The sequence below is a fragment of the Hetaerina americana genome, unplaced genomic scaffold, assembly GCF_022747635.1.
Source record: "Hetaerina americana unplaced genomic scaffold, ioHetAmer1.1.p SCAF_9, whole genome shotgun sequence".
Lineage (NCBI taxonomy): Eukaryota > Metazoa > Arthropoda > Insecta > Odonata > Calopterygidae > Hetaerina > Hetaerina americana.
The window spans coordinates 79,319,130-79,332,074 of NW_027287538.1; the positions used below are offsets into that span (position 1 = coordinate 79,319,130).

General features: G+C 42.1%; 1 protein-coding gene across 1 annotated transcript in view; it reads left to right on the top strand.

Moving 5' to 3' along the window:
- Positions 1-12,945, top strand: part of Col4a1 (Collagen type IV alpha 1) — a 293,149-nt gene that overhangs the window by 201,372 nt on the left and 78,832 nt on the right. Inside the window, exon 4 of the mRNA XM_071597882.1 lies at positions 11,662-11,796. Coding sequence (XP_071453983.1) covers positions 11,662-11,796 — 135 coding nt within the window. The remainder of the gene's footprint in view (positions 1-11,661; positions 11,797-12,945) is intronic.

The window sequence follows — 12,945 nt, forward strand, 5'->3', positions numbered from 1 at the left end:
GTACCGACGTTTCGATGGCTGACTCTGCCATCGTCTTCAGGGTTGAAGTGCAGAGCATGATTTACGATTTTACGATTTAAAAGGTTTTTATTTCCGTAAAGAACCGTATACAAGAGTGAATAAAATATAACATTGAAACATAATAAAAACAATACGGAAACCCCGTTATAGGATGAAACTCCTCTTCGGGGCGGAAAGAAATAAATAAGAAAAGGCTACAAAGGTGGTAGCGGTTGCGGAAAACCTTTGATATCTTTTCTCTTTTCTGCGGGAGCGGTATTGGCCCGGTATTCACCCACGGGCGGAGGGAAACCCGCAAAACCTCCGCCAGGCCACCGAAGAAGAAGGAACAAGAAAAAACAGTAACCATAAGGCTAACATAACAAGAGTAACAGAGAACAGATAACAATATATATATTGAGTTTTTAGAGTGTCACTTCACTTTAGTCACTTCACTGGGGTTAATTCACTGGTTGGGTAAGGTCGGTCGACGGGCTCTCCTGCGGGGTGGGCGGAAGAGTGGTAGGTCTGGGTCCGGCTGAAGGCAAGGTGGAAGATCCAGAGTGGTGCGAACCGCGTGCGGCGGCAGCTCCATATCCGGGTAGTAGGTTGGGAAAAGGGTGGTGATGATCCGTGCGGGCGACTGTAGTTTCACCACGGGGCGACGGCGTAGCAGGCTTCCCATGTTGTCCAGGATGGTGGTCAGAAGGTCTTCGTTGTATTCAGCCCATCGAGCCGCTGTCCTGCAGCGGGCGCGGCATAACCTGTGAAGGATCGGCTCAATGTCAGCACGGTCATATATGTATTCTCTCGGGGCATCGTTAGGCAAGAGAAGCAGCCGCCTCAAGACCCGGCGTTCAAAAGAGGCAAAGCGCTCTAGGTTGTTACGCAGGGGTAGAACCGCGAGCGCGGCGTACTCCATAACAGGCCTGACAAAGGCTTTGTATAGGAGGACCCCGCATCCCTCGGACACCCCATGGCCGTTAGCCCGGACGGCACGCAATAGGTTCGCGCGACGGCTGCACTTTGCTGTAACGTTTGCCACATGTGCCCTGAAAGAAAGATGTTTATCAACATGGACACCAAGGTAGGTAACGGAAGGGGATGGGATGATCAACTTGTTCCAAAGTTGAAGGGAGGGAGGTGAAAGACCGACCCCACGATTATCGTTCGTGCCGGTGAACACCATGAAGGTGGAGCAGAGCATGGAAATTGCCGGGTATTTATACATGTTGCGTGGGTCAGGTGTGGCCTGATTGGTCGGATGAGTTTCTTCGGCCCGCTCCGGTCAATCGGCCTTGTTCCCGTGTGTTTCTCATCTTTTTTAGTATCGGCTTCCAAATATTACTTATCTGGAAGCCGGTGTCTCGGTTTAAGTTGTTTTTCTCCAGTCGGATCTCTATTCCTTCTTTTACCACGCGGTCCCAATAACCGTTGGCATGACATAGCCTCTTTGTGGCTTCAAAGTCGATTCTATGGTCATGGGTGATACTGTGTTCGGCGACTGCCGACTTTTCCGGGTAGTGGAGTCGTATGCATCTCTGGTGTTCTTTTAGGCGTTTTTCAATTGTGCGGCCCGTCTCCCCGATGTAAACTTTGCCGCACTCGCAGGGAATTCGGTAGACTCCCGATGACTTCATTCCGCGTTTGTCTTTGGCCGTGACAAGGAAAGATTTTAGCTTCCCTTGTGGTTTGTGAATCGTTTCCACCTTGTGTTTTTTCAGTATTCTTGATATCTTGTGTGATACTGAAGATGTGAACGGGATGCATGCTCTGGCGATTGGCTTTTCTTCCTCCTCTCTCCTACCCTTAGGTCCCGCGAAGGCCCTTTTAAGGGCCAAATCGATTTCCCGAGGCTTGTAATTATTTTGCCGGAAGGTCTTCCTCAGATGTTGTAGTTCCGCTTCAAGGTTTTCTTTGTCGGAGACTGCACTTGCCCGGTGTATGAGTGTGGATAGAACCCCCCTTTTTTGTGCCGGATGGTGATGACTGCTACCGTTGAGATACAGGTCGGTGTGGGTTGGCTTCCTGTATACTTTGTGACCCAGGCTGCCGTCCTCCCTTCTTTCAATGAGAATATCGAGGAATGGTAGCTGTCTGTTTTCTTCCATTTCCATGGTGAACTGGATACTAGGATGTATGCCGTTCATGTGGCCGAGGAACTCGTGGAGGGTCTCCGGTCCATGTGGCCAAACGAAAAAGGTGTCGTCCACGTATCGAAAAAAGTGTTTCGGACACGGGAACAAGGCCGATTGACCGGAGCGGGCCGAAGAAACTCATCCGACCAATCAGGCCACACCTGACCCACGCAACATGTATAAATACCCGGCAATTTCCATGCTCTGCACTTCAACCCTGAAGACGATGGCAGAGTCAGCCATCGAAACGTCGGTACTCCGAAACCTGACCCGGTTGGAAACCCGAGAAAAATTCCTGAACAACATGCAGCTGTTTAATTCGTGAATATACAACTTAGTGCCTCTGCAAAAATAACGTCTATTATTATTATAAGGTAATCTACCGGTTCAGGTAGGTTTTTGGATGGATACAGCTACTAAAAAAATTATAGTGACTGCTTGCAAAACATCTACATCAGGTCCCTCTTCATCTCTGAGTACCTTCTTCCTCCCTTCATCCCGACCAACATCCCTATCCTGTTCCTTCCCTTTCCTCGTTTGCCCAACATTCTCCCCTCTATCACCGTCTTCAACATCCCACTGCCGGTAAACACCCCCTTCATCCACTTTTCCTGCCTCCATAGGATTTCTCCCAACAAACCCCTCTCTTCGCCCACCATACCAAGAACTTCCTCATTTGTTTTCTTCTCGGTCCATTTCACCTTTTCCATTCTTCTCCACACCCACATTTCAAAAGTCTCCAGTCTACGTCTATCCTCCTGCTTCAATGACCACGTTTCCGCGCCGTACATAGCTACGCTCCAATCAAAGTTTTTACGAGTCTTTTCTTAACATCCTACTCAACGTCCCCGTCATTAACTCCCTCCTCCTTTTGAAAGCCTCTTTGCCTGGCGCAATTCTTCTCCTTACGTACCTACTACTTTGACCGTGTTGGTCCAAAACACTTCCGAGATACATAAACTGTTCTTCCTGCTCTAGTTTTTGCCCTCCTATTTTAATGTTAAGCTTAGACTTTTTTTCCTAGAAAATCGTATAGCCTTTGTTTTATTAATATTGATTCTCATACCATACCTGTTGCACTGAATTTCCAATTCACTCAGCAATGCCTGCAACCCCTTGGCTGACTGACAAACTAAAGCTTGGTCAAATGCGAACCTAACTGATTTAACGAAATCCCCGCCCACTTTCATTCCTACCTCCAGTTCTTCCCATGCCTCTTTGATCATATCCTCTACACACAGGTTAAACAGCAACGGTGATAATGGGCAACCCTGCCTTACACCTCTTCCTAACACTGCCCATCCTGACTCCCCGTTCCCCAATTGCACATGTGCAGTCTGAGACATGTACAGGTGGCGGATTAGCCTCCTGTCCCTCCAATCTATTCCTATTTTCTTCAATATACTCATTAGTGTTCCCCAATTCACTCTATAAAACGCTTTTTTGTAAATCTACGAAACAGGCAAATACCTCCTGGTTGTGTTCTATATTCCTCTCGATTAATAATCTCACTACTGCAATGGAATCACGCGTACCTCTCCCCTTCCTAAACCCGAACTGGTCATCCCCTAAGCAATCATTTGCCCTTGTCTCTATCCTTTTGTTTATGATGCTGAGAACAACTTAGCTGCGTGGGATATCAAACCTATCGCCCTGTAGTCCTCACATTCTGTAGCCTTTATCTTTTTTAGCAAAGGAACCTAAATTGATCTCAAAAAGTCTTCTGGCCATATTCCTTCCTTATAAATATTATGAATCGGTCCATACAGATTCTTTCCCCCAGATTTTCCTAAACCTTTCAGTACTTCCGCTGGAATGATGTTTATCCCCACGGCCTTATTTGATTTCATCTCCCTTAATGCCCAATCTATCTCATCGTCGAGTATGCCTCGACTTAAGCTATCTTCCTCTACGTCATGTTCCCTTTCTTTCTTAAGTTTTTGGTCTAAGCTCTTTACCGTACAATTCTTCTATATTTTCTTTTCATCTCTCTTGGATCTTTCGTATGTCAACCTTGATCTTACCCGACTTATCTCTAACTGTCAGCATAGATCTTTCCTTCTTACTTCCCGATAAAGATTTAAACTTGCTGTACAGTTCACGAATTTCCCCCTTCCTCTGCAAACTTTCCAAATCCTGGTACTGCGTCTTCCACCACGATTACTTTGCTTTATTTGTTGCCCGCTTCAATTCATTGTTTAATTCTTTGTACTTCATTTTTCCTAACTCTGTATTTCCATTCTTCCATTTTCTCCGCTCATCCATCTTTGTAATCATCTTATCCGTGATTCATGGTTTCCTAGTCCTTTTCGCGTTAACGATTCCAATAGTGTCTTTTTCGGCTTTCGATAACGCTTTCTTCTAACTTTCCCATTTTTCTTCGAAAGTACGTAGCTCTCTACCATCCTGCATGATTTCCTCTACCGCCTGTTTGTATTCCTTCCTTTTCAAACCAATTAATGCTTCTACATTCCATTACCGGTTTTGCGTTGAGGAATTTACATTTACGCCCACCTCAGCCCATAATCCCCCACCGCAGTGGGTGGCAGTGGGCTGCCAGGTTACCAAGCGCATCGGTGTAATTGGTGGTGATTGGCATTCCGAATTACTTTACTCTCTAGTGGCTCAGATTGTCGCGGAATGGTGCGAGGGGAAAGGTTTCTTCAAATTGCTCTCTTTGGCAATCTGTGTTTCCCCTCGCCTGTCCCTTGCTGCGCGGGACTAGAATTACGAACCGGAACAGCCTTCAAATCCTTCGACGTCTCCATCTAGTGTTGGTCTAAGTCTCGATTGTATGATAACAGCCAATATATCTTATAGTCTCAGATTATGGTAACATTAAAAAGCACAGAAATAATTAATGAAAAATTGGCAATTTTCCACAAAATAAAATTAATTACGACTGGTTTTAATGTAACTACATAATCATCAAGTGATGATGATGTAGTTACTTTGAAACTGGTTGTATTAAATTTCATTTTGTGGAAAATTGCCAATTTTTAATTAATTATGATATTCCACTATATCTCGCCTGAAACGTCTCTTTTTATCCAGAATGAATGTAAACTAATTAATTTCGCTGTCGACGCGAGAAATAATGAACACCCTAATTCCGCGAACGGCCGAACCTAATTCCAATTGTTGAGTCACCGGGGGAGGGGGGCATTAATCTCTGCCGAGACAAACGCGACCGTCTCGTGACGCGCATTACCGTTTGCTCGCTCGGGAAGACTCCAGCGAAGGCGTCTTCAAAATGGGACCCAATGAATGGACGCCACGCTTCGCACCGACGCTAACAGATGGGGCTGCCCTTGCTTCCTTCCACCTGTAGCTCTTCCCCCCCCCCTCTCCATACACCTCATCTCTCTCAGAGGGCAGCGCTGGAGTTGTTCTCGGTTGGGGGGAGGAGGGTTTGTTTACACCGCGATGGGAGTCCTTTTCCTGCTTCTTCATCCCCCGCCAACCCCTTTCTCCGCTCCCGCCCCCCTCCCCTTCACACCACTTCGCTGAGAGGAGAGAAGAATCCATTCATTCGGTCCGGCTTCCCACAACGCGGAGAGACGAAGAGGTGAATGGGAATAGAGTGAGTGGACTTTGCCCCCCCCCCATCATCCCCCCCTCTCCTGCTCCATTATCCCCTGCCCCCTTCAGCGGCGGGTCGGCAGCAGTGCTGCCAACAAAAAAAGGGTCGACCACTGTCGACTCGTTTGGAATGTTTCTGGAAGGAGAGAAATGTGATTAATCGGTGAGAATTCAGCGCACTGTCAGGGTTTCCGTCAAACGCGGGCATCTACACATCTTGTGCAATGCCACCCGCATTCGACATCAATCGTGCTTTTATAAGTGTGATAATTTATGTATCATAAAAGGCATTTCAGAGTTTCGCGTGTGATCCATGTGAAAGGAAAAATATTTAAACTCACTAACACATAAAAACATGCACATACACTGGTTCACTCTCTACCCTTTTGTTTAGCAAAATTACTGAAAAGTCTTGGTTCTAAAATTACTGTCGATGGTATTTCCGATAAACCTTCATCGTACGGTTCTGGATTATTGTTTAAAGAAGTCGATGTGCAAAAAGTTCAAAAGTTGTTCTTTTGCTGTTGGTCAAATGTGTCGGTGAAGGAGTCAATTGTTCGCTCGAAAAAACCGACAATGATTTAATTTTAATCCCGGTATGCCCTCTAGGTTTTTTAATAGACGACATTTGCTCTTCATTTAAAATCAAGTGTTGTTAGCAATTATACATAAGGTGGGAAAAAGGAAATTAAATTCGCAAGAAAATTTCTCTACCGTTAGATTAGGAATTAAATGTTTGCATGTTTAATTCGTATTAAGAGGGTAAGTAAAATGAAAACCTCCACACTTAGGTACCTTTAATCGCGTGATTTCATGAATGCTAAAGATTCACAATCCTATTATTTTTATATGTATTCCTCTTGGCGTACAATCGAAGTACTTCAGCACTTCTGAAATTCACGGATACATTTAGAGAAATCATAGATTTAACTGCTCAAAAAACCTCTGCAGTCAGAAACGTTTGGGAAGCTTGATACGGAAATGACACTGTTAATGAACTTCTAGCGCAGATGTCATTGCTGCCAAAATGAAATGGGCGAATCGCCATTCTCAGCTTCACATTCTGCGATAAATTTAGAAATGTTTCACCCCAATTACAACTCAATAAACGAATGAGAGATTGCTGTTTCTCTGTGCCTCATGTTGAAAGTGGACCATGAAAGTGGCTTTTTACAGGTAGACTTGTGCACTATTGTTGCGCCGTATTTATTCGTGGGCTATGGTATCGTGCAATAAAATGATGCAGATTACTACTTTTGGCGCAAAATAGGTAAGGTTTAGGCATTTGAAATGCTTGTTGATTGTTTCCAACTTATATAAGATCACTATTTAGAAATTTTGTGTTTGCAAAAATATGAGCATCGGGCAATATTTGAAGCTGAGGATTTGAGCTAATCAGGACGTCACAGAAGTTATTCTCCGAAAGTAAATGTCATATTTTTCAAATATCAAAGGTACTCCCGGGGGAGTTTTCAAATAAGTCTTTCAAATTAGCGTGAATCGACAGACATCATAAAACAACATTTTCTGGGAAAACATAAATTGACGTGGTAAATGATGATTAAAAACAACTTGAAATTTTCTCTTGAAAAAGTAACCTGAAAGTGCCATGAATTAATTGAAAGAGTGCTGGAATTTGCTGTATCTCAAAAATAGAATTGAAATCGGATGTATCTGAACAAAAATATTTGGGAGATTATTTGATTGTATTGAATAAAGAGGTAGGGAGAAGCGTAGTCAATATAGAACAGGTACCGAATAGGATATTACCAGTAGAGATAAAAGCAGAACCGACGAACTTGGATATTATTCAAGTATTCATGCCACCAAGCAATCAAAAGGAAGAAGAAATCGATAAGATATGAGATCAGTTAGAGGACACAATCGCGTGTGTTCCTTCAGGGAAACATTTGATAGTGATGGGGGATTGGAATGCGACGGTAGGCGAAGGAAGAGATGGTGATGAGTTGGGAGACTGCGGTTTTGGCACGAGGGATGACCGCGGGGAGAAAGCAGTTGAGTTCTGCCGGAGACAGGGGTTAGTCATAATCAACACTTGGTTTAGACACCTCAAAAGACGCAGGTATACATGGAAAATGCCAGGTGACTCAGAAAGGTATCAGCTAGATAATATTCTGGTTAGACACAGGTTTAGGAACAGTGTGATAAATTCGAACAGCTTCCCGGGAGTGGATGCGGACTCTGACCACAATTTAGTTGTTATGAAATGTAGCATCCGTTTCAAAAAGATAAGGCAGGAGCGGCGAGTTAGAAAATGGAATGTAGAAGCATTAGATGGTTTAAAATGGAAGGAGTACCAACAGGTGGTGGAGGAAATCATGGAGGATGGTAAAGGGCTTAGTACTATCGAAGAAAAACGGGAAAGTTTCAAGAAAAAGTTGTCTAAAGCCGCAAAAGACCCTATTGGAACCGTTAACGCTAAAAGGACTAGGAAACCATGGATCACGGATGAGATGATTACAAAGATGGATGAGCGGAGAAAATGGAAGAATGTAAATACAGAGTTAGGAAAAATGAAGTACAAAGAATTAAACAATGAATTGAAGCGGGCAACAAATAAAGCAAAGTAATCGTGGTGGAAGACGCAGTACCAGGATTTGGAAAGTTTGCAGAGGAAGGGGGAAATTGGTGCGCTATGCAGCAAGTTTAAATCTTTATCGGGAAGTAAGAAGGAAAGATCTATGCTGACAGTTAGAGATAAGTCGGGTAAGATCAAGGTTGACATACGAAAGATCCAAGAGAGATGAAAAGAAAATATAGAAGAATTGTATGGTAAAGAGCTTAGACCAAAAACCTAAGACAGAAAGGGAACATGACGCAGAGGAAGATAGCTTAAGTCGAGGCATACTCGACGATGAGATAGATTGGGCATTAAGGGAGATGAAATCAAATAAGGCCGTGGGGATAAACATTATTCCAGCGGAAGTACTGAAAGGTTTAGGAAAATCTGGGGGAAAGAATCTGTATGGACTGATTCATTTTATCTATGAGGAAGGAATCTGGCCAGAAGACTTTTTGAGATCAATTTTGGTTCCTTTGCCGAAAAAGATAAAGGCTACATAATGTGAGGACTATAGAACAATAAGTTTGATTTCCCACGCAGCTAAAGTTGTTCTTAGGATCAGAAACAAAAGGATAGAGAGTAGGGCAAATGATTACTTAGGGGATGATCAAAAACTAATGAGTATATTGCAGAAAATTGGAATAGATTGGAGGGACAGGAGGTTAATCCTCAACCTGTACATGTCTCAGACTGCTCAGGTGCATGTGGGAAACAGAAGGTCTGGATGGGGAGTGTTAGGAAGTGGTGTAAGGCAGGGTTGTCCAGTATCACCGGTGCTGTTCATGTTATATGTACAGGAAATGATTAAAGAGGCATGGGAAGAATTGGAGGTAGGAATGAAAGTCGAAGGGGAATGCGTAAAATTAGTTAGGTTCGCTGATGACCGAGCTTTAGTTTGTCAGTCAGCCAAAGGGTTGCAAGCATTGCTGAGTGAATTGGAAATTCAGTACGGTAGGTATGTAGGTAGAGGTCTTTATTTGGGCGAAATTGAGACCAAATGGTCCCTTCTTCCATTTAACCCATCGTCATATACATATTATATTAGGAATTAAACTTATAGTTACATTCATATGTTCACATAAATACATAGAAACAGACATAAATTCATTTAGCACATATTTGCACATCGAAAAGAAAAAAGTATGTACATATATATATATACACACACACATACCTATATTTATACACACACATACACATATACATGCATATACATACATATATGCATAGTTATACACACACATATACATACATAGATATGCACACACATACCTACACACATATATACATATCCACACACACATACATACACATTTAAGCATACATACATGCATGCATACACATACATAAAGACATATATAATTACGCACATATACACCCTTACATACATACATATACATATATAAATTAAGAATACACCTACACATACACACATACTCAAATTAAATGACAATTAAGGTACGGAATGAGAATCAATATTAATAAAACAAAGGTTATGCGATTTTCTAGAAAGAAAAAGGCTAAGGTAAACATTAAAATAAGAGGGCAAAAACTAGAGCAGGTAGAACAGATTACGTATCTCGGAAGTGTTTTGGACCAATATACTCAAAGTAGTAGGGACATCTGCATTGCGCAAAGAGGCTTTCACAAGGAGGAGGGAGTTGATGACAGGGGCGATGAGTAAAGATGTTAAGAAAAGACTTCAAAACGTCAAAACTTTGATATGGACTGTAGTTATGTACTGCGCGGAAACGTGGTCATTGAAGCCGGAGGATTGACGTAGACTGGAGGCTTTTGAAATGTGGGTTTGGAGAAGAATGGAGAAGGTGAAATGGACCGAGAAGAAAACAGACGAGGAAGTACTTGGTATGGTGGGCGAAGAAAAGGGTTTGTTGGGAGAAATCCTATGGAGGCAGGAAAAGTGGATGAAGGGGGTATTAACCGGTAGTGGGATGTTGAAGACTGTGATAGAGGGGAGAATGTTAGGCAAACAAGGAAAGGGCAGGAACAGGATAGGGATGTTGGACGGGATGAAGGGAGGAAAGAAGTACATAGAGGTGATGACGGACTTGTTTTAGAGTAGAGAGTAGGTTGCTGGATTGTGTTTTGTTAGGAGTAATAAAATATTTATTTGACAGTTGTGTCCATCCGAAACCTACTTTAACCGGTAGATTTCTTAATACTACTAATATGCCTACTAAATGTTTGGGCGATTCCTATTGTTTCTCCCTATAAACTATGACGCATTTTCGTGGATTTCTGAAACTCTACCACCCGTAATAAACTCCCCACTTCATCTCAGTTTCTTAAATCCTCCACTCAACTGCCCGCACAAAGCGCCTACTCTGCCTGCGTCTTAGCTAACCTCTTCACACCGGCTTCTTAATCTTAGCTCAGCGTCTTACCTCGGTGCCCAAGCCTCCGGACACATTTTCTTTTAAGTTTAGATCGTAGCATTATGTACGTAATATAGTTTCTAAAGGGATTTCCATTCGTGAGTGACTGAACATGACGAAGTGAAACGAAAACTCGTTTTAATAGAACTACAAACTGGCACGAGAGTCCTTGTTGGTTATACACATATCATGTACGTTTTTACGAGACAAAGAAAGGAGATGACAAATGATGTTCTCTGCCATAGCTTTCTTCGTGTTTTACTCTAAAGAATAGAAAATATCAATGGAAACCTAAAGATGGTTTGTGTCAAATATTTAAATTATCGAGAGAAGCTTATCAGCTCTAATTCAACCAAGGTATTTACAGAGCTGAAGAAATTCAATGGCATTTTTTATTAGTTCCTCTCGATTAACACGTAGTCTACATACATTTTCATCCAATAGACAATATGTCATTGTAAAATATATAATCGTCCATCATAAGTAATTATCAACATATAAATATAAATATATATATATATATATATATATATATATATATATATATATATATATATATATATATATGTTAATAATTACTCATGATGGACGGATTTATATTACATATATATAAATCTCGTAAATAAAAACTTTAATTAAATGTTTTAATCGAAGTTTTTATCTACTTGCGTCGTCGGCGTTTTTTTTCGGGCGTTATATTCCTCTTAAAACTGCAGTTTTGTATAGAATTTCCGTCTAGGTGTGAAAGTTGATTCCCTGCATATTGATAATAAGGACTGCATTGTAGTGATGCCGCCTGAGTGGCCAGTGCTGTGTAAATATTCATAAATCATTGGAAGCTCACCAATGTTACATTGCTGAGTTAGGTGTGGAAAATTCTTAGTGTTATTGTTCTTAATTAATAGTGTCCTTCCATGCCTCCTTGGTTATTGAAATCATTGATTTATTTATTTATTTTCAGGGTTTCCCCGGCGGTCCCGGACCCATTGGACCCAAAGGACAACAAGGGTATCCCGGAATGGAAGGGCTTCCCGGCCCGAAAGGTGATAAAGGTGATCCAGGACCCCAAGGAGCCAGGGGTTCCAAAGGAGACAGGGTACGTCACGCGTGAGATGCACACATCTCATCCCCGGGGTCCTCCCTCCCTCTCCCGCCGGAATGTGGTTGCGTTGCCACGAGGCTCGGGTCCCGGAAGTCGACCTCGATTTCAATGGACGCCCTTGTTCCACGCTGCAGTCGCTCGCTCTATACGTGGACACAACTCTTTGATCAAACCGCGGTTTGCAGAATCACCCAGAGATGTTGACTGCGTCGTGGTTCCCGGACAATCGATTTGGTCCACGATATGCGCATGACATTGTCTGAGCGCTTGTCTTTGCATTTCAAAAGTTATTTCCAGAAGGTGTGATTCGTCATCTCCCGCTTGAATTCTTCAAATCTGTGGAAGTTAAAGGAGTTCATAATTGTTGTCCATCGATTTTGAATTAGGAAAAGAAAATAATAATGACCGAAGATGTGAGTTGAAAAGCAGGCTTAGGAAGAGTTGGCATTGTTAACGTATTCAAGGAATTTACTAATGCGGAGAACTCCAAGAGTCTAAAAAAAGGAGAGGGTGTAGACTAGCTTTCAATGAAATGTGAGGAAAATATACAATTGAAGAATAATAGTCGTCATATAAAACAATCCTTTGAAAACGTTTCATTGTTTGCTAATTTGTCCATCCCCCTTGTCCTAATTTTTTATGTGCTTCTTTAGAGACGGCTTTCCTAAATACTTGCGCTGCTCTGGTGGCGTCCGTCTGCACTTAGCAATGAGGGTTATCATGCCTTCAGAGAATCAATCAATAAAAGCCGAATCGGACAATATTTATCGAAATAATTTACCGAAAGGAAAACGATTAATCATGAAGAATAAAAATATTTACATTGAACTTCCTTCAATATTTCTAAGTGTGTTGGATTTATCTTTCTTCGTGGAATCAAATTCATGCAAATATTATTATGTACTATATGCATTTTCGATGGAAGTGCGTAGATTACGCTTGTAAATTAAACTGAAAACGGAATTCCAGAATTAGAAGAAACATGAAGACGCATGGAGGGCAGTAGATAGCAGATTTAATTGAAAATCAGTCACACAAGACAGATAATATCGCGTTTTGATAGTGATTCGTGAGTTCAGACAAAAACCGTCTAAGAGAAACAGCGACAAGTTAAATGATTTCGGCGAAAATAATGCCTTTGCA